The following is a 22,167-nucleotide window of genomic DNA, read 5'->3' on the forward strand; positions in this document are numbered from 1 at the left end:
AATGGTGAAGTTTGAAAGTAAAAACAGTTTTAAATTTCATTGTTCTAGCATAATGATTATCAGCCCTAAGCAATTACTTGCAAATTTTTGAATTTTGGCTTCATCCTTAAAGTAAATATTTTTTAAATTCTTTTTTGCTTTACAATTTTGTACTTTGGTACAGGCAACAAAGGTGTCAAAGGTAGTAAAACTGCGAAATTGCATTCTCGTGACGTTAAAATTACTAAAAAAGTCAAATTATACTTCAGATTATAGCTTGACAAATAAAATTTTCTAAAATCCCTTTTTTACAGCTAAAATTCTGTGCTTTGGTGAAGTTTGCAAGCGCATCGAAAGTAGAAATATTTGCAAATATTATTGTTCTAGGCATTAAGGTTATTAAAACTACGTAATTAATTAGAAATTCTAAAATTTTGACTGAATATTTTGCTTTAAAAGTTTTGCAATTTGGTAAAAATCATACGCTTGTAAAAAATAGTTTTACTTCTAATTTTCATTCTGTTGGCGTTAAAACTGCTAAGATAATCGACAAATAAAAAAAACTATGCAAATCTTGATTAGTTCGATTTTTTTAAAGTTCTTGTTTCAAAATTTTGCCTAAATGTTTTCATTTTTTGATAATTTTTTTAAAAATATTTTTTGTAAAAGGAGAACACTACACATTTCTAAATCAAAAAAATTAATATCTTCCAAATTATGAAAAAAAAATATGGGTACCAATTTAAAATAAGAAAGTTGAATATCACCCAAAAGACACTAAGACATTTTGAAAAATTCTAAAATCATCAGTTTATAATAAATTAAAAACCATTTAATTTGTTTTTTAAATTTTTCAAATCGGTTTTTAAATAAAAAAATTACAACGCCTGCCGTTTTTAAAAAATCACCCTGTATTATAATTGTTCTTTTATATATTTCTTCCGAGTGGCATAACTCCGGTTTCTCGGGATTTTCTTTCTTTAATTTTGGCACGATTAATAAGCTTGAATTGCTTATAAAATGGGCAAAAACTCAAAATTATAGACCAAAAACAACAATTTTTAGAAATGTTGAATTGTGCATTTAAAAAAAATTAAAATTATATTTTTCCAAATGGCATAATTCCTGTTGTGCCCGGTCTTTACTGCTGAAATTTGGCCAATTAATGAGCTCAAACCGTTTATAAAGGAGGCAAAAACTAAAAAGGATAAACCCAAAACTATATTTTTAAAACGATTTTAATTTTCAAAGAAAATTTATTGGATCAATTCTTGGTGTTGTTGACAAATTATCAAAATTACAATTTATTTCCCAAACACCAAATTTGTTTTAATCATCGCTCTGATGATGATAGCATTGCTATCGAAACGCGCGTCAGCATTTTTTGCCAAATTTGGTGTTTGGGGAATAAATTGTAATTTTGATGATTTTAATTTTGAATTAGATTTTTTTTTCATATTTCATTAGAGTTGCATAACTCCGGTTTTTCTGGATTATTACTCTTGAAATTTGACTGTTCATAAAGTAAGCAAAACCTCAAAATTATAGACCCAAAACTATATTTAAAAAAAAAATGAATTATGTATTAATTTTTTTTTATTATTTTCTTGCGAGTGGTATAAATTTGGTTAGTCCGGCTCTTGACCCTTGAAATTTGGCACAATTAATAAGCTCGGGCTGTTTATAAAATGGGCAAAAACTCAAAATTATAACCCCAAAACTGCATTTTTTAAAATTTTTTAAAAATGTTTTTTTATTGTTTTTGAATTTTTGGTTGACCTAAAAATGTAAAATTCCAAAATTTCGTCACTTTTGTTCTGAAATCGTGTAATTTCGAAGCAAAGGTACGAAACCCATAAAATTTTATATTAATTTTTAATTAATTTTAATTAAAATTTAATTTTAATTTATTTTTAAAATTTGAAAATTTCCGATTCGCCCCGAAAAAATCATAAACATTTCTAAAATTTAGTTTTTTTGGTCTAAAATTTGGATTTTAGCACAGCTAGTTGTAACACGAAAGAAACAATTGAATAATAACACATACCCTCGAATGCCTGATTGACATTCAGTGTAGCCAACATTAAAAAAAATCCCCGGTATTTAAATTTTTCCCGTCAAAGCAAAGTTGAGCAAAACCGCTTTTTAATCACTGAGCAGTTGTGCACACCACTTGAATAGCTCCAACACCACTGTAACTTCCAACTATAAAGCCCGTTCCAACAAAATACTTCCCTGCTTCACCAAAACCACTTACCTTGTGAAAGAGCTGTGAGCTATTAATTGGAGCGGTATTTTTTGCGGCTTTGTTGTCAGATCAAAGTTCGCGTTAAACACCACTAAAGAACTTAATTTAAAAACTTATTCGCAGCGCGTCGTTTATGCAAATAGCGGTTCAATACTAGGTGGAAAATTCAATCGCCTACAATACGCGTTTCTGGTAAATTTAATTATGTCAAGCGGAACAGTGGCGGTGTTAAAGCGAGACAATCAGAAACAAAGTTTTCATTTTGCACACGTGTGCCAGACGAAGGGACGAATTTGGAAGTTGGAACGACGAAAAGAAGTGCAATCGAAAAGTGGGCCTTGGAAATAGTTATTTGTGGAACTAGACGCGGAAGTGGTGCGTTTTATCTATAGACGGGACTAGTGTCGATCGAAGTGTGATAATTTTGTCGAATTAAGAAATAAAACGAATTAAAATATAAATTTGACATTTTGTTTTTGACAGCTATTTTGTGACAATATTCCTTACATTATTAAGGTTTTTCGAATTTTGAGCTCACTAGCTCAAATTAGCTTTTCCATTTTTAATTTTCAGTTTTTTCAATAATATTTGCTGAGAATCTTCTTCATATTCTCTGGAACCTATTTATATTTCTTAGATTCTTTGGGTTCTGCTTAGATTTTTGAATTCTTTGGGTTCTGCTTAGGTTCTTTAGATTGTTTTGTTTTTTTAGATTTTTTATATTCCGTTTATTTAGATTTTGTAGGTTTTTTGGGTTTCATTTAGATTATTTTAGATTCTTCGAATTTTTTGAGTTTTGTTTAAATTTTATTAGTTTTTTATTAGCTTTATTTCGACTCTACTTTCACTCTTCTGGTTCTATTTTGGCTACTTATTAAATTTCTTATATCCCTTGGGTTATGGTTAAATTTTTTAAATTATATTAAAGGTTTTGTTAAATGTTGGGTTTTTAGGTTCCGTTTAGAATTTTTAGATTCTTTTGGGATTTTTTGGATTATTTGGGTTTGGTTTAGATTTATTAGGGTTCTGTTAATTCTTTTTTAGATTCTCAGGAACCTGTTTAGATTTCTTAGAGTTTTTGGGTTTTGCTTAGATTCTTAAGATTCTTTGCGTAGTGTTAAGGTTTGTTGGGTTCTGTATTGTGTTGAGATTTTTTAGGTTATGTTTAGAATTGTTTGGATTTTGTAAATTTTTTTTGGAATTGTTAGTTCTGCATTATTTTTAAATTCTTTAAAATGAAATTTTTATCTTCATTAGGTTTTGCTTACCTGTTTTGAAGTTCTTTGGGTTCTGTTAGATTCTTCTGAATCTGTTTAGACTCTTTAGATTTATTTGGATTCTTCTTAGGAACCTGTTTAGATTTGTTAGATTCTTTGGGTTATCCTAAGGTTTTTTGGGTTCTGTATTATTTTTAGATTCTTTAGATTCCGTTTAGCATTTCAAGGTTCTTTGAGTTTTGTTTACATTCTTTAAGACTTTGGGTTCTTTGGATTATTTGAATTCGGATTAGATTTTTTGGATTTCTTTAATCTTTTTTAAATTCTCTGAAACCTGTTTCATTTTTTTAGATTTTTGAGTTTTCCTTAGATTTTTTAGAATATGTTAAGATTCATAACATTCTTTAGATCGTGTTAAGATTTTCTGGGTTTTGTATTATGTTGAGTTTTTTAGATTTCGTTTAGAATTTAAAGGTTCTTGGATTTTATTTACATTCTTTGAGATTTTTAGATTCTGCTTAAATTCTTTGGATTATTTGGGTTCAGATTAGATTATTTAAGTTCTGTTAATCTTTTTTATATTCTTTGGAACCTGTTTAGAATTCTTAGATGGGTTTGCTTAAATTTTTTAGGTTATGTTTATATTTCTTAGATTCTTTGAATTTTCTGTATTCTGCATAACTTTGATCTTTTAGATTCTTCTTCTTTTTTAGGTTTTCTTTAGATTCTTCTAGTTTTAATTGAAGTTTGTTCAAATTCTTTAGATACCTTAGGTTCTGTTTAAATTTTTTATATTATTTGGGTTCTGGTAATCTTCTTTTAATTCCCTGAAACCTTTGCAGATTTCTTACAATCTTTGGGTTTTGCTTAGATTCTTTAAATTTTGTTCAAGTTCTTTGGATTCCTTGAATTATGTTAAGGCACTTGGAATTCTTTGGATTCTGTATCGTTTTTAAATTTTTTAGATCTCGTTTAGAATTTTTAGGTTTTTTTTGGGTTTTGTTTACATTATTTGCGTTCTGCTTAAAAACTGTTTGTATTATTTGGGTTCGGTTTAGATTATTTAGATTTGGTTATTTTTTTTTAGATTTTTAGAAACTTATTATGATTTCTTAGATTTTTAGGTTCTGCATTATTTACACATTCTTTAAATTTTGTCTAAATTTTGTTAATTCTTTAGGTTTGATTTCGATTATTTAAGTTCTTTAGATCATTTTTTGTTAAGGTTCTGTTTAGATTCGCAGTAGGCTTTGAACAAAAAAGAACAGTATCATGGAAGCAGCCGCCATACGTTTAAGATACACAGCCTACCTAGAATACAATTTAACGGATTGATTCATGTTGGTAACACTGATTGTCAATTAATGTCTGTCATTGTAAAAAACGTCGAATTTAGTTGTCATTCTGCGATTGTTTTTCCAGTGTTACAAAATTATGAAACAAAATCAAAGCGTGTCTACTTTTTGAAAGATCGCCCGGTATCTATGAAAACTTTTCTATAGAATGCAATCAATTAATTAAACTCCCTAATTTCGAGCAGCCTTCTTATTATAATTTCCGATTTGAAATAAAATTTTAATTAAAACCCTCGTCTCAGAATAAAATTTCCCTCGACTTTCCTCTTCCACTGATGACTAATTGTCTGTCTTTTCTCAACGCAGGCAAATTCCGCAAAGAGTTCCACCGCGCATTCGAGCACTGTTGCCAACATTCGGGTGGTCATGGATTCCAATTTAACGCAGTATATCGAAAAACCGACAAGGATTCTGGAATTGTTTCCCGATCCCATTCAAGAACCGATCTGGAGATTCAGCGAGTGAACGATTTCGAACCGAAACATAAAAGAAAAGGAACCAAAACGAGCGTGTTGTTCATGGAAACTTAATCATATCACGACGCTCGGCAGTTTTCAAATCACTTGGGCGGAAATCCATCACTTGCGCTCTTTGCACGCAAATTACCACAAAATTTGTGATTGAACAGAACGTGGAAAGCGTGAAGTCATGTCTGAGCTCGACTGTACATAGATTTTCAAATCTCAAATTAATGGCAACTTTGAGTGTTGTTACGTAGTAAGCTTCGTACGTTGGTATTCCTGCCCTCTTTGACAACTTTGACGTTTCCAACATAACCTCAAACGTCAATTTGGGGGAACAGGGCTACCAACACAACTCCCTTGCGTCACTTCAATGTACCATACACTGTTGTAAATTGTAAATTTTCCTAACCTGTAAATATGATTGTCTCATTCCTAATTTCACCCGAGATCAAATCTAATTTAAGCTTATGGGGGAATGATAAACGCTCAACTTGTAGATAAATGTTGACCAAGATGTCAGTGAAGTTAAAATTCGCTCGAAGTGACCGCGACGTATGTCTGTGATCAAAAAACATTGACATTCGTCGCCGAAATCGTACCAAGTTATCACCGACGTGACTTCGATTTCCAAGGTTCACTGAGAGACGGGTTTTTCCAGCTGTAAACGTGAATAAACTGTAGATAGATGGACGTGTTTCATTACAGAGCCTTTTCTTTGTTCCAGGGAAGTTCAGAAGGGAATTTCGCTCGTCGTTTTCCAAATGCAACACGGGGAACGAAGCTTCCGATATGAATTTGCGTAACAGCACTTGCATTTATCGGTTCACGACCTCGCATCAGAGTTATCGGTCACGGAGTGAAATTATTCCGTTGAATGCCATTCAAAGTGTGAAGATTGACAGTCATTATACTGTCAATTAGTGCTATTGTTAGGATTCCCGAGAGATACAGTCGACGACAAGAAATTTTGGACAGCAAATTGACATTTGTGGGTACAAATATACATTGTCGCCCAAAATTTTTTGCTCGCGATTGTGGTTTTGCTGATTGACAACCGCCTCCGAAGAAATAAAGTCATGATGTGTTTAATGGAATTTTTCTCATGACAATTCGCATCGGATTTGATGTCACATTTTGATCAAAAGTGAGGTTAACATATCGAATGGACTTGCGGTTATGAGATTTTGGACAGATTTAATATTCTGTCATTTCAAATAAATGATCGTTGTCGTGTCCAAAATTTTAAGACCATTATTGTAGAGAAAATAAAAAATCCAAAAAGCGCAAAACAAAGTCAAATGAATAAAAGAAAAAAAAGAGAAAGTTAAAAATTTTCGCAGTTTGGAGAAACGTAAAAGATACAACATAAAATAAGACAATTTAGAAAAACATTGGAAAAAATATACAAAAACAAAAAAGCAAAAAGAAAGATAAGGAAAAAGAAACAAAAAACCTGAAGAAAGAATGCGAAAAAATATGGTAAAGAAAGAACCTAAAAAAAATGTAACAGAAGATCCTAAAGAGATAGCCAAAAAAAAAAAATCCTAAAGATCTAACTAAAATCAAAAACAGTTGTGGTTAATTTCTGTTCGTATTCTTTGAATTTTGTTTGAATTCTTTAGATTATTTGGGTTCAGTTTAGATTGTTTAGGTTCTATTAATGTCTTTTGATTCTTTGGATTCTGCTAAGATTTTTAAGGTTCTTTGGGTTCTGTGTGGATTCTTTCGAATTTTGGGTTAGATTCTTTAGATTCTCTTGAAGTTTGTTAGATTCTTTGGGTTCACCCAAAAGCACAAAGAAACTACAAAAACGTGTCACAGAAAAAATCTAAAGGAAAATCGTAAAGAAACAACCTACAAAAATACAAAGAATGCTCCTAAAAAAAGAACCCAAAAAAAGGTTTCGTTTAGTTTAGAATATTTGAGTGCAATTTAGATTGCGCTTGGGTTTGTTAGATTTTATGGGTCGTTCTATTAATGTCCTTTTGATTATTTGGGTTTTGTTAAGATTTCCTAGGTTTTTTAGGTTCTGTGCAGATTGCTTCAAGTTTTACACTAATTCTTTAGATTTTTGGGTTCTGCTTATGTTTGTAGGTTCTGTGGGTTCTGTTAAAATTTCCTAGGTTCTATGGATTCTGTTTAGCTTCTGTGAGGATTCTTTCGAATTCGGTTCTTATTATTTAGGTTGTTTGGGTTCTGTTTATGTTTTTTTGGGTTTTTAGGATTCTGCCAAAATCACTTAAATTCTGTTGGTTCTATTTAGATGCTTTAGATTTCTTCAGCCTTCATTAAATTCTTAGGGTTTTGTTTACAATTCCTCGATTCTTTAGGTTCTCTTAAGGTTCTCTGGATTCTTTAGAGTTTGTTTAGATTTTTTATATAAAAAAACACAAAGAAACCACAGAAAGATCCTAAAGAGAAATTCTAAAAAAATCAAAATCAAAAATCTGATTCTTTAGTTTCTATTTGAATTATGTAGTCTTTAGGTTCTGTTAATAATTATTTAGATTCCTTAGGTTTTGTTGAAATTGTTTAGATTATTCTGGTTCCGTTTAGATGCTTAAGGTTTTGTTTACAATACGTACATTCTTTGGGTCCTGTTTAGGTTCGTTAGATTCTGTAGGTTCTATTAATGTCCTTTTAATTCTCTAGATTTCGTAGGTTCTTTGGGTTCTGTTTAGATTCTGTATAAATTCTTTCAAATTTTGTTTTAATTCTTTAGACTGCATGGGTTCTGTTTCTTTTTAGGTTCTTTGCGTTCTGTTAAAATTGTTTAAATTCTTTTAGTTTCGTTTAGATACGCCTTTCTTAGGTTTTATTTACAATATTTAAGTTCTTTGGACTTTTTTGGTTCGTTAGATTATTTGGGTTCTATTAATCTCCTTTTGTTGCTTTGGGTCATTAGAGATTTCATGGGTTCTTTGGGTTCTGTTTAGATTCTTTCGAGTTTTGTTTTAATTCTTTAGATTCTTTGGATTTTGTTTACAATTCTTAGGTTCGTAATTTTTTTTGGGTTTTGTTCTTATTCTTTGGGTTCTGTAAAATTGCTTAGATTTTTTTGGTTCCATTTAAATGCTTAATAATTCATTCAGATCTCTTTAAATTCTTTGGGTTTTGTTTACAATCCTTAGATTATTTTGGTTCTGTCAAAGTTAATTAAATTCTTTGGGTTCTTTTAATGCCCTTTTTTATTCTTTAAGATTCTGTTAAAATTTTTTACTTTTGTTTAAAATTCTGGTATTCTTTAGATTCTATTAATGTATTTTTGACTTTTAGGGTTCTATTAAGGTTTCTTAGGTTCTTTAGGTTGTGTTTAGATCTTGTGGATTTTTTCAAATTTATATTCTTTAAATTTTTGGATTTCATTTAGATTATTTAGATTCTATATGTTTTTTGGGTTCTGTCAAAATTGATTAAATTCTTTTGGTTCCTTAGATTTTTAGACTTTCTCTAAAATTATTTAGGTTTTATTTACAATTCTTAAAGTGTGTGAGTTCTATTAAGGTCTTTTTGACTTTTTGGGTCCTATTAAGGTTTCCTGGATTCTTTGGGTTCTGTGTAGATCCTGTGTACATGCTTTCAAGTTCTTATCCTATAGATTTTTAGGTTCTGTTTGGATTATTTAGATTCTTTGGGTCCTGCTCGATTTTAGGTTTTTTGGGTTCTTTAGACTTCTTGAGCCATTGGATTTTGTTTAGATTGTTTATGTTCACAGAAAAAAAAACAAAGAAAAAAACTCCAGAAAAGACCAAAAAAATCTAAAGAAAAATCGAAAAAAATAAATCAAAAGAAATATTCAGAAAAAAAAAAACAGAAAGAATAAGAACCTAAAAAGAACATAAAGAAAAGCCTCAAATACAGAACCTAAAGAAACAATTTAAGGAAAAATCCTAAAACAGGTTCTAGAAGAACGTAAAAAGAGAATATTAAGAAAAAAAGGTCTTAAAAATTGAAACCAAAAAAAGGTTCTAGACAAAAATAAAAAACCCAAAAGAAAGTTCTAAACAAAAGAATCAAAATAACTGTCCTTTTCCTACCTAAAAAAGGCAATAAGGGAAAATCCTAAAAAGAAAATCTAGAAAATAATAATAAAGGTTTCAAAAAAGAACATGAAAAAAGAAAGAAAATTGTAGGTATAGAAGATATTTTAAAGACCTTAGAAATTAAGCTATGAAAAAAACTCAAGAAATCTATCAAATATTTATTAATTACAATGACGACCAAAATTAACTCGGCCAAGTCTTGGACGCCATTTTCTAAAAACTTGAGCTGTGTAAATTAGGCCTTCAGACATAAAACAAAGTAGACATGTTTCGCTCACGGTAAAAACTATGTTACAAAACTTGTCCCTATATTTTCTTCCGTCACTGTAATAATAATAACAATATAAAAGTTTAATCCAATTATACAAAACTTCAGATTATCTCTTTCGCCTTAAAACTACGTATTTAGCAAATTCGAATGTAAATGGAATGAACAAGGCACTGGAATTGTTGCCAACTTTGAAAAGTTAAACGTAAAATCCCCTTCAATATTGAATGACTGAAACTACAGGAGCAGGCATCTCTGCCTTGCCCCCCAGTTCAGTCAGCTCCATCACCACCAAACATGCACAAACTTTCCCTCCCAACTTCTCAACTAATTTGCAAGCCGCTTTTAAACTGCCCCCTGTTGCTAACAAGTCATCAACAACCAAAACAGACTGGCCCGCCCCAATACTACCCTCCTGGATCTGCAACACGTCCTAAAACAACAGAAATGTAGCCAAATAATCGTTTCCGTTCTAGTCATCCATGAAAAATTCTAACCTCAATGTTAGAAGTGACAGCTGAAGACGTCCGAACTAAACTCCGACGTACGGAATGACGTCATTGACGTCATGGATGACTAGACGGGGATGCTTACTTCGCCGTATTCCAAGCTGTAGGCCACCGTCGCGACGCCCCCCGGGAGCTTCCCCTTTTTCCTAATTGGCACGAAGGGCACCCGTAATTCGAGGGCTATCAGCGGCCCCACGAGGAAACCCCGCGCGTCCAGCGCCACCACGCATTCAACAGGTGGTTGGATCTTCCGGGCGAGCTCCACCAGGACGTCGCGGAGGACGCCGACGAGGTCCGGCCGCTGGAACACTGAAAATATGTCTCTAAGATCGGGTGATGGGCGGTCTCGGGGGGCGAGTACCTGAAGAGCACCCCGGGCTTGGGGAAGTCGGGGTAGTCCTTCACGTGGGCTTTTATCGACTGGATTTTCGCCTGGAGGTCCGACATCGTGGTGCTATTTTGATGAGGTTGACATGTCAAGGTTGAATGTGTTATCTGTTGTCAGTTTTGTCGTGCCACAGAGTTGAGTTAGACGGTCAAGTTTAGACCACAGATCGATAGGATGGGTGTGGCGCCATCTGTCGGGTGATAGGGGAGTGACGCTGCTTATGTCGGCTCCGGTGCGGTGTAGAAATTTGTAAATCGGTACAGGAAATTAGTCAGTTTAGATGAGTAATCTCCGTAAGTTTGATTGCTCTACTGTCAAAACTAACAGAATTAGAGCAATAAATATAAAATTTTCAAAATTTTTGGTTGGTCTAAAAAAAAATTCTCAAATTGGTTCGCTTTGGTTTATAATTTTGTAATTGTGTACATTTAGTAAGTATGAAAAGAATAATAGTCTATATAAATTTTATTGTCCCAGTGCCAAAATTGACAATATTAGAGCCAAAAATGCAAAGTTTTTGAAATTTTTAGTTGTGAAAAAAAATAAAAATTTTAATTTTTTTTCCTTCCGTTGCAGAAATTTGAAATTTGACGCAGTAAATAAGACTGCTAGGAAGAATAATCTCCACAAATTTCATTGCTCTGTTGCCAAACTAACAACTAGAGCAATAAATATAATTTTTTTGGAAAGTTTTGGTTGATCTAAAACAAATTTCTCAAATTTGTCTGCTTTGGTTTATAATTTTGTAATTGTGTACATTTAATAAGTACGAAAAGAATAATAGTCTCCATAAATTTTATTGTTCCATTGCCAAAATTGACAATATTAGAAAAAAATATGCAAAATTTTCGAAATTTCTAGTTGTGAAAAAAAAATAAAAATTTTTAATTTTGTTTCTTCCGATGTAGAATTTTGTAATTTGACACAGTAAATAAGACTGCTAAGAAGAATAATCTCCATAAATTTCATGTCTCTACTGCCAAAACTAACAGAACTAGAACCATAAATATAAATTTTTTGGAAATTTTTGGTTCGTCTAAAAATAAAAATTTCTAAAATTGGTCTCATTTGGTTTATAATTTTGTAATTTTGTACATTTAATATGTATGTTAAGAACATTAATCTCCATAAATTTTATTGTCCCAGTGCCAAAATTGACAATATTAGAGCCAAATACGCAAAATTTTCGAAATTTCTAGTTAAAATTTTTTATTTTTGTTCCTTCCGCTGTAGAATTTTGTAATTTGACACACTAAACAAGACTGCTAAGAAGAATAATCTCTATAAATTTCATTGCTCTGTTGCCAAAACTAACAGAACTAGAGCCGTAAATATAATTTTTTTGGAAATTTTTGGTTCGTCTAAAAATAAAAATTTCTAAAATTGGTCTGTTTTGGTTTATAATTTTGCAATTTTGTACATTTAATATGTATGTTAAGGACATTAATCTCCATAAATTTTATTGTTCCAGTGCCAAAATTGACAATATTAGAGCCAAATCTGCAAAATTTTCGAAATTTCTAGTTGAAAATTTTTAATTTTGTTCCTTCCGCTGTAGAATTTTGTAATTCGACAAAGTAAATAAGACTGCTAAGAAGAATAATCTCTATAAATTTCATTGCTCTGTTGCCAAAACTAACAGAACTAGAGCCGTAAATATAAATTTTTTGGAAATTTTTGGTTCGTCTAAAAATAAAAATTTCTAAAATTGGTCTGTTTTGGTTTATAATTTTGCAATTTTGTACATGTAACAAAAATATGGAAAAAACAATAATCTCCATAAATTCGAATGTTCTAGTGCTAAAATTGACAAAATTAGAACCAAAAACACAAAATTTTCAAAATTTCTAAGAATTGTGAAAAAAAAGTAAAAATTCCTAAATTCTATTTCTTGCGCTGTAAATTTTTCTAATTTGACACAGTAATTAATAAGTCGTCTAAGACGAATAATCTTCCTAAATTTTATTGCTGCACTACCAAACCTAACAGAACTAGAGCCATAAATATATATATTTTTTTAATTTTTGGTTCATCAAAAAATAAAAATTTCTAAAATTGATCTGTTTTGGTTTATAATTGTGCAATTTTCTGCATTTAATAAGTATGTTAAGAACAAAAATCTCCATAAATGTGATTGCTCTATTACCAAACCTAGCAGAGCTAAAGCCATAAGTATAAATTTTTGAAAATTTTTAATCCGTCCTAAAATAATTTTTTAATAGAAAATCTGTTTCTGGTCCTGAAATTTTGGTAATTGGTAGAAATTATAAAAGTATCAAAAGTAGTAACGCCTCCAAATGTCATTCTTGTATTCCGAAAACTAGCGAAAATACAAAAGTTTGTCTAAATGTTGGAAATTTTTAGTTCCTCCTAAATTAATTAAAATATTTTTTTTTTAATCTGTTTCTAGTCCTAGAATTTTGATATTTGGCAAAAGTAATACACGTGCCAGAAGTAGTAACGCCTGCAAATTTCATTCTTGTAATCCGAAAATTAGCGAAAATACAAAATTTTGTCTAAAATAATGGAAATTTTTAGTTCGTCTTAAACAAATTTTTTTTTAGAAAATCTGTTTCTGGTCGTGGAATTTGCGTGTCAAAAATAGTAACGCCTCAAAATTTCATTCTTGGGCCTCTTAAAATTGTTTCACCCAAAATCTTCTCAAAAGCAGAAGGAAAGTTAAGAACAAAAAATGTACAGTTCTATCAATTAGTGTTCAAACTCTATTGTTTACAATCGCACGTTGCCAACTATTAATAACAACTTCGAACTAAGTGACTGGATAATATGCACTTACAAAAAATAGTTCAAGTGCATTAAATTGTTTTCAAAACTAATTGGTTCGACAGGTAACGACTTACAAAAAAACAAGTTTACAGTGTCGGATAAAAACTTGTTGGATATTTGTGGGTGAAAATTAATCTGTTGATTTACTACTGAGGCTTATCTCACTTTTTTCGTTCCTCGTTGTATCCTAAACAAAATTATTTACTTGATTGAAGCTTGCAATAAAACACCCCCACCATCTTGGCTTCACTTCTTATACCGAACCGCAGTTGTGCTCCCTCTAGTTATTTGATAACATCGTTCCTCACCTGTCACCTGTCACGTGTTTTCCCCAGTGCTGTCAATCATGACACTCAAAACCGAAAAATTCAAAACACAACCGCCCAAATACGGATTCAAAGTGAATTTAAACCACACATTCCCGGAACGCCGCTCCCAGAACTACCGGCCGACTTTCCGACAAATATGGGCCCTTTTCCCTTTAATTTTGAGGTAAGTACAATTTTGAGGTTAAATCGAGGTTTCGTCTGAAGTATCGTTTTAAGGTACATTTGGTACTACGTCAAGTACAAAATAACGCGGAAATCCATCGTAATGGACTATCTTCACACCGTTCAGGCGCAGACAATTTATGGTGAGAAAACTGCGAACCAAAGACAGTTTTCAAGTGCGTTTTAGGGGTCCCAATTGGGGGTGTGGGGTGCGGGACCATCGGACGAGGCTTCAGGGGAGAATTCTGTCGGTTTCAACTTCGCCCGGGGCTGTACGAGTACGAGACAGTCGATGCAAACCAATTTATAGTGACTGTGAAGAATGGGAACTCTGAGACGATTTTCCAGAGTCTGTTGTCTACATTTCCGTGAGTGTTTTCACGCAGATTTCCGTGTTTTACAATTGAATTTGTAGGAAGAAGAGTTTGAAGAGTTGGGAAAGTTTAATTGATGGCTCAGAGTGTTTTTATACAGGGCTGTATCCTAGAGCGTGGACTGAATACGATTTATCTAAATATGGGGTGATGTTGACTTGTCGGCAGATTAGCCCGGTGATTCCTCATAATTATAAGGTGCGGTATTTTATGACAGTTGGCTGCGTTTTTAACGAGATAATGGCAATACTGATTAGCGTCATAGTCACCTTTGGACTGATAGACGTGTGTCTATGATTAATTAGTCTGTCATGTTTATTGCACTTTTCTTGGCTTATCATTGTTTCAAGAAAATTACTGTGTCATGGCAAAATCGACTAATTTTTTTAAAGCGGAAACTTAACGTTATAGTAAGCATTCTGAATAAATTTACCCATTAAAAAGGTGGCTGAAATTCCCTTTTTAACGTTGAAATAGTTTAATTAACGTCAAATTAAGCCTAACGTATTCAATAATCTGCGTTTAAAATTTTATTCAAATCCGTTCACAAATAACAGAGATATTGGGCCACTCTGTATATTTACTTTTAATTAATAACACGTATGAGTCTAGTATCAAGGGTGGCTATGAAATCTCAAAAAAAATGCCGCTCATTACAAATGTGGGATTGAATTTTTCAACTGACATTTGTAGTTAGCCTCAATCATAAAAATCATAGAAAAATAAGTTTTGCAAAAACTGTTCTAGTTTGAAACTTGAAAATCATAAACTTCTTCACAAAATTACCTTAACTGAAATGTCGATGACGTTAGTGACATAAATAATTTTCAAGATAGTTATATTCACTATAAAAACAAAGTGGCAAAATGGTGCATCGCAAGAAATCCTAAGCCAGCCTTGATGCTAGAAACATTTATAAACACCTTGTATGTTCACTATGAAAACAAAGCGGCAAAATAGGGCATTGCAGGAATTCCAGAGCCAACTTTGTATATGATATATAAGTGTATTTTTGACGCATAGATGATAAAACTAAATATTTGGCTTAATGTAGGCAAAATAGGCTTTTCGTTGTCTACTAGTAGGAGAGAAATTTAATTTCACAGTTCGTAAGATGACAGAATGACATGTTCTCAAGCTAGTAGTGAAAAAACTCTTCACAGTAGGGCTTTATACATTTTGCGAAAATCTTGACATTAATTTGACAGTTAAGTCCGTTTGTCTTTGATCACAATTGAGGTTTTGTACAGTCGATTCAGCTTGCGAATGTCCACTCAATTTGATGTTTAAGGTTTGTGAGGTTTCAAACCCAAAAGTTTCTCTTAGGTTGTGCTTTAGTACAACTAAATTAACTTTTAGCATAATCTATTAGGCTTCATAATTTGGCAAAATGTCGTTAGGTTTAAGGTTTCAAATACGTAAGTTTCGACAAATTCAGGTTTTAACTTTTAAATTACATTTCAGGTTTCAAACCTCAAAGTTTGTCCATTTGGTTTTCAGGTTTAACAGCTCTGAACCTTCTACGTAGGTTTTAAAAGTTTGTTTTTTCCTATGGAAGTTGTGGAATTTAGGATTTCAGGCTTCAAATTTTAAACATTGCCAAGTAAAATTGAAATTTCTAGCACATTTAGGTTTCACAATTCAAAATTTTCTTCAATTTTTGGGTTTAGGTTTCTCAGGTTTCCAACCCAAAGGTTTGTGGGTTTCTTAGAACTAAAATAGGTTTAATCTGTCAGGATTCATAATTTGACAAACTCTTGTTATGTTTCAGGTTTCAAATATGTAAGTTTAGGCAATTCAGCTTTTAACTTTCAAAATACGTTGATTGATCATTGTGCCTACTTCGAAAGTCTGTTTTACACAGCTCAAATTTAAAAAAAAGTGGGTCAAGCTTCATTATTATGCCTTCTTTGAAAGCTTGTTTTACACAGCTCAAATTTTGAAAAATGTTGACCAAGATTTGATTGATTATTATGCCTACTATGAAAGCCTGTTTTACATAGTTCAATTTTTGAAAAATGTGTTCTCCAAGATTTGATTCATCATTATGCCTACTTTAAAAGCCTGTTTTACACAGCCCAATTTTTGAAAAATGTGTTCTCCAAGATTTGATTCATCATTATGCCTACTTTGAAAGCCTGTTTTACACAGCTCAATTTTTGAAAAATGTGGGCCAAGATTTTGATTGATTATTTTGCCTACTTTAAAAGCCTGTTTTACACAGCTCAATTTTGAAAATTGTGGACCAAGATTTGATTGATCATTATGCCTACTTTGAAAGCCTGTTTTACATAGCTTAATTCTTGATAAATGTGGTCCAAGATTTGATGGATTATTATGCCTTCTTCGTAAGCCTATTTTACACAGGTCAATTTTTGAAAAATGTGTTCTCCAAGATTTGATTGATCATTATGTCTTTTTTGAAAGCCTTTTTAACACAGCTCAATTTTTGAAAAATGTGGTCCAAGATTTGATTGATCATTTTGCCTACTTTGAAAGCCTGTTTTACACAGCGCAATTTTTAAAAAATGTGGTCCAAAGTTTGATTGATCACTTCGACAGCCTGTTTTACACAGGTCAATTCTTGAAAAATGTGGTCTAAGATTTGATTGATCATTATGTTTACTTCGAAAGCCTGTTTTACACATCTCAATTTTTGAAAAATGTGTTCCAAGATTTGTACCGCTTTATTTTGGCCGCCATTGTATGATGTGCTGAGTAAACGGGGCTTGGCATTCGTTGATTTGTCAGCTAAATCTTTAATTTTGATTAAATACAAGGTGTTTATAAATGTTTCTAGCATCAAGAATGGCTCTGGAATTCCTGCCGTGTGCTATTTTGCCGCTTTGTTTTCATAGTGAATATAACAATCTTAAAAATTATTTATGAAGTTACTTACATCAATGACGTTATAGTTACAGTTTTGTGTCCAAGTTTTTGATTTTCAGGTTTTAAATCACAGCTAGAAAAGTTTATTTCTCAAAACTTACTTTGTTCCATGTTTAAGGTTAACTGCAAATGTCAGTTGAAAAATCGAAAACTCACATTTGTAATGAACGGCAAATTTCTTTGACATTTCATAGCCACCCTTGATGTTAGAAACATTTATAAACACCTTGTACTTAACATCATGTTGAAGTGACATGTGATCATTTTTACGCCAATCAAACGTCAGCAATCGTCACATTAATTACGAGATTAACTTAAATTCATTTAAATTATTTTTACCCATTTGGAAATTTAAGTGTAGTCAACACATTACTGTCAATTTGACGTGCAAATGTCAATTAATTCTGTCAAAAGTGACAGTAATAATGAAATTCATCAAGGGTGCTTTACACTTAATGACAATCAAATGATTTTAACCTCCAAAACAATTTGGGCACCACTGTTTCTCTGTCTCTCTCAATCATGCTATCTTTACTGATCATTAAAAGAAATAGGCAGGCCATGACTCCGTTCTCTAATTTAGTAGCCTCGAAAAAACAATTGACAAATAACACCTAGAATATGTTAATTATTGATTGGCGCCCAACGCGGGGCATCTCCTGTGGGATAATTCGCCCGCCCCTGACCCTTCCCTCAATTCCAGGACAGCTCCCTGCCGTGCGCCATCTTCGCCTGGACCATCAAAAACACCTCATCCGAAGACCGCACGGTGACGATCGCCTTCACTTTCAAAAACGGCATCGGCAACAAATCTGTGGACCGCGCATGTAAAAAACCACCCCTGCAACACCTCTTCTTTATAACCTCCCACTTTTTCCAGCAATCTGCAGCTCTAAAGCCTTCTCAGTCGGTGACGCCGAAGGCGTCGTCCTTTACCACACCATCGACAGCACCCAGTGCTCCTACATTCTCTCAGCCAAAACCACCCCTGAAACCGACGTGTCGAAGTGTCTGTACTTCGACCCCAATTCCTCCGGACTCGACCCTTGGTCGCAACTGAAAACCAACGGGTGCTTCGACAAGATTTCCGACAAGAACTCCGGGCAGATCTTCGGGGAAATGGGGTGCGGGGTGGCTGTCAAAACCACCATCCCAGCAAACAAGAGTGTCAACACGGAAATGAGCCTCGTGTGGGACATGCCGGTGGTGCAGTTCCCGAAGAAACAGAGGAAATACGGGCGGTTCTACACGAAGTACTTCGGTAAGGACAACGCCGGTCTGCGGATGGCGCAGTACGGATTTGACAACTTCAACACCTGGGAGGAGAAGATCGAAGCTTGGCAGCGCCCGGTTCTCGACGACGCCGACCTCCCCGATTGGTACAAGTCGGCGATTTTCAACGAAACGTACTTCGTCAGCGACGGGGGAGCTGTCTGGGTGGTACTGGATGAAAGCGACGCGAAGAAACTCCCCAAAACGGACCCACGGTACGGTGGTGGTACTTCTAAATCCCCTGAATTCTTAACTCTTCCCTAGACTGGAGTTTGGCAACTTCGCATTGCTGGAGGGGCACGAGTACCGCATGTACAACACTTACGACGTGCACTTTTACGCGTCGTACGCTTTCGTTCTGAACTGGCCGCATTTGCAGGCGGTACTTCAGTACGATATGAGGGACGCGATCTTCGCGGAGATTCCTGATAGAGTGAGGATGTTGTACGATGGGGCGGTGGTTGAACGGAAGGTACCTAATACAGTACCGCACGATATTGGGGATCCCGGTAAGATGAGGTACTTGGGGGAGTGGTACTTCTACTGTTTCATTAGGTGAAGAGCCGTTTATTCTCCTCAACTCGTACCCAATTCACGATGTGAGTCTCTGGAGGGACTTGAACTCGAAGTTTGTCCTGCAAGTTTTCCGGGACGCCTTCCTCAATGGCCTAGATGAGGGATCTTTGCAGTATTTGAGGGATATGTACGATGCGTGCCACACGGTCATGCAGAAAAGTGAAGAGTTTGATGTGGATGGTGATGGTCTGATTGAGAATTCCGGGAGTCCGGACCAGACTTTCGATACTTGGATTATGACGGGGTCTAGGTAATGACTGTTTCGTTGTAGGTTAGCAATCTGGAAGAAATTTGGCGGAAATATGGACAGTCAGCAACAAAAAAATGAATTTGTAGATGCGCACTATGTTTTTTTACACAGCCGTGGATTCAATAACTCCGTTATTTGTTATCAAACGTGGACTTTGAGCACGGATTTGAAATCCGCGTGGAATTCTGCGTACAATGAGACCTAATAACGCAAGTTTGCTGCAAAAATAGGCGAGAAATCGAGTGAAGAAGGTATACATGTTTTTTTGAAAAAATAAAATTTTCGAGTTTCGGAAAATTGAATAGTGAATTCTTAGCATACAAAATGCGAGAAAAACGATGCCGAAAACCACATCTCTCCATCTGTTGTAGTTTCCGAGATATAGACCAAAGATATTTCGAATCTTCAAAAATTTGGCCCAAAATTTTAATCGGGCATAACTCAGTTATTTGTTGACGTATGGAAAAAATGAAGACAGATTTGGATTCAGCGTGAGATTCTGCGTTAAATGAGCAGCATTGTAAATTTGCTTTACAAATAAAGGAGACGCTGACCAAAAACTATTTTCAAGAGTGATTTCCAAGGTAGATTTTCAAGGCACTTTTTCAGGCCGAAAACAACGTTGAATGCCTTTGAGTTAGACATCAATCGAAAGAGGAGCTCGAAATCTACCAACTGGCCAAATCTCAGATCGGAAGGTCAAATGGTTTACGAGTGGCGGTCAAAAAAACGAAAAATTCAGAAATTTTCTACTTTTTTTTTTTCGCGAAAAAATCGATCATCGAATTTTGCATATTTGGGAGCGAATTCTAAAAAAGAAAAGCGCAAGAAAAATGATGGCGCAGATCGTTTCTTTCTATCTGTCGTAGTTTCGAAGATATTGAGGAACTAATTTCGGAATTGAAAATTCACTATCCGAAATTTGATTCCCCAAAACTCAGTTACTTGTTGTCGTATTTTGATTTTGAGCCCGGATTTGGAATCCGCGTGAAATTCTGCGTACAATGAGACCCAATACCGCACGTTTGCTGCAACAATAAGCGAGAAATGGAGCCAAAAGGGTATATAGGTTATTTTTCGAAAAAAAATGACTTTCGGAAAATCTAAGAACGAATTTTTAGCAAACAAAATGCGAGAAAAACGATGGTGAAAACCGCATCTTTCTATCTGTCTCAGTTTCCGAGAAACGGAGGAGCGATATTTTCGAACCTTCAAAAATTTGGCCCTCTGCCGACTTTGACTGGTGAATTTTGGTTTATATCGGCTCATCACAAAGACTTTCGATTCAAAATATTCTCCACTCAAGAAAAACAAAACAAAATCAAAACTTGCCAATCGTACGGCTGTGTAAAAAAACATAGTGCGCATTTACAAAACAAGGTAGGTATGTAAAGCATCAAAGCGAAATTTCTTAAACATCACTACATAGTTAGGTTTTTGACAACAAGCTTCCTCCTTTCCAGTGCCTACTGCGGCGGTCTGTGGCTCGCCGCCCTGTTCGCCATGACCAAAATCGCAGACGCCCTCGGAAAACCCGACGACAAAAAGAAGTACCAAACCCTATTAAACAAAGGAAAACAAGCCTATGAAAGCAAGCTCTGGAACGGCCAATGCTACAACTTCGATTGTTCCCCTGACGAATGTCACTCCATCATGGCGGACCAGTTGTGCGGCCACTGGTACTTGCGAAGCGCCGGTTACAACTACGAGGTATTTCCAGAAGACCGCGTGAAAACCACCCTCAAAACCATCTTCGAAAACAACGTACAATCCTTCTGCAACGGGCGCCTGGGGGCCGTCAATGGTTTCATTAATGGTAAAATGGACAGATTTACCATTCAGAGCCAAGAAGTGTGGACTGGAGTGACGTACGCCCTTGCCGCCTGTATGATACATGAGGTAAAACAGCTGTGTGGTGGATGGGAGGAAATCGAGAGGGTTTGTTTCAGGGGATGCGGAAGGAAGGCTTCCAAACGGCCGGAGGGATGTTTAAGTCGATGCACGAACGATTTGGGCTTGCCTTTGAGACTCCGGAGGCTCTGTACGATACGAAGTTTTACCGGGCTGTGGGGTACATGAGGCCGCTGAGCATTTGGTCCATGCAACTGGCCATTGATGACCACAAGAAGAGGAAGTGAAGGGAGCACGTTACTTTGTTACTTAACAGTTGATTAAATAAATTTGGGTTCTAAAATGAAGTGTGGTCGAGTGGCTTAAAACCGCGGAAGCGGTCCCTCAACCAGCGGGCAATGGGCATTGGGTATTGGGCTTAAAACCGCAGAAGCGGTCCCTCTACCACCGGGCATTGGGCATTGGGCATTGGGTAGTGAAACTCGGAGTTAAAAAAATTAGTTTATTATATAGTATACAACAAATTTAATTAATATAGTTACAATATTGACTGATCCGTTCTTTCATACTGGCGATATATAAAAGAAAGGCGTATATGGTAATCACACATTATTAGCGACTCTTTAGTACTAAAATATGAATACAATAAGAACGTTAGTAGTAATAAATCAATAAATGTTCACTAAGTAAAGCAAAAAAATCGCCACAAAACTGGTCCCACTTATACCCATCATATTCAACAAATAAAAAATAGCCAAAACAATTCAAACTTTGCAAACTATGGCAATAAACACGATACGTATGTGTTTCCCACATAAATAACCAATTCGTCTGCGCTTTAACGTGAACTTTGCAACAAACCGAAGACCCTCAGCGCGCGGGATCAAAACTGGCGATTTTCAATCCCGCGCACGCATCTTCGGTTTCTTTCATACAAAAATATGAACGTAATCCTACGTGTCAGTCATTAGTCATAATTCTGGAATAAGTTAAACCCTAAAATTAACTAAAGTCTAAAAGGCTCCCGTTCCTTGGTCTTCTTCGTTTGACTCGTCGGCGTGTCGGCCGCGCCGGTAGGTTTGCGCAACAGCTTCGACACGGCGGTTTGCTGTCCGGCAGGAACGGGGGTGTTGGAACCGGACGGTGTTCTTGTCCTGCACAGAAAAAGGGGGTAAAACAAGCGAATTGCCCCCTTCTGAGGGTTAA

The 22,167-nt window shown here is 34.6% G+C and overlaps 4 protein-coding genes across 30 annotated transcripts in view; 2 read left to right on the forward strand and 2 right to left on the reverse strand.

Annotated features, from left to right (window-relative positions):
* The window catches only part of LOC148180490 (orexin/Hypocretin receptor type 1-like), a 201,642-nt gene extending 195,262 nt beyond the window's left edge, over positions 1–6,380 (forward strand). The window contains exon 7 of one of the 2 annotated variants that reach the window (XM_088047731.1): positions 5,988–6,380. In XM_088047731.1, coding sequence (XP_087903857.1) covers positions 5,988–6,184 — 197 coding nt within the window. In that variant the 3' untranslated portion in view covers positions 6,185–6,380. The other variant, XM_088047723.1, reaches the window with a different exon arrangement.
* Positions 6,381–9,449: 3,069 nt separating this feature from the next.
* Aprt (adenine phosphoribosyltransferase) lies at positions 9,450–10,654 on the reverse strand. Its single transcript, XM_088039284.1, has 3 exons — positions 10,445–10,654; positions 10,169–10,406; positions 9,450–10,007 (listed from the first exon to the last, which is right to left on the reverse strand). Exons 1-3 carry the CDS (start codon positions 10,528–10,530, stop codon positions 9,792–9,794), a joined length of 540 nt encoding a protein of 179 aa, XP_087895410.1. The 5' UTR covers positions 10,531–10,654; the 3' UTR covers positions 9,450–9,791.
* A 2,673-nt stretch (positions 10,655–13,327) lies between these two features.
* LOC148180493 (non-lysosomal glucosylceramidase) lies at positions 13,328–21,308 on the forward strand. Of its 2 annotated transcripts, none has more exons than XM_088050042.1 (10): positions 13,328–13,750; positions 13,792–13,892; positions 13,937–14,117; positions 14,165–14,321; positions 17,716–17,839; positions 17,893–18,499; positions 18,549–18,793; positions 18,840–19,110; positions 20,574–21,009; positions 21,060–21,308. In XM_088050042.1, the coding sequence occupies exons 1-10, from the start codon at positions 13,605–13,607 to the stop codon at positions 21,246–21,248; spliced, it is 2,457 nt and encodes an 818-aa protein (XP_087906168.1). In that variant the 5' UTR covers positions 13,328–13,604; the 3' UTR covers positions 21,249–21,308. The 2 variants fall into 2 exon arrangements, with proteins under 2 accessions (XP_087906168.1, XP_087906169.1); XM_088050043.1 differs by having other exon boundaries at positions 13,329–13,750; positions 13,804–13,892.
* Positions 21,309–21,449: 141 nt separating this feature from the next.
* shot (dystonin-like protein short stop) overlaps positions 21,450–22,167 on the reverse strand; it is a 97,923-nt gene continuing 97,205 nt past the window's right edge. For 24 of the 25 annotated variants that reach the window (XM_088050017.1, XM_088050027.1, XM_088050040.1 and 21 more), the window contains one exon: positions 21,450–22,115. In XM_088050017.1, the coding sequence (XP_087906143.1) occupies positions 21,968–22,115 (148 nt within the window). In that variant the 3' untranslated portion in view covers positions 21,450–21,967. The remainder of the gene's footprint in view (positions 22,116–22,167) is intronic. The other variant, XM_088050035.1, reaches the window with a different exon arrangement.

The sequence above is a fragment of the Gnatocerus cornutus genome, chromosome 1 (genome assembly GCF_029298725.1).
Source record: "Gnatocerus cornutus isolate USDA-ARS CGAHR chromosome 1, icGnaCorn1.1, whole genome shotgun sequence".
In the NCBI taxonomy this organism is placed as follows: Eukaryota; Metazoa; Arthropoda; class Insecta; order Coleoptera; family Tenebrionidae; genus Gnatocerus; species Gnatocerus cornutus.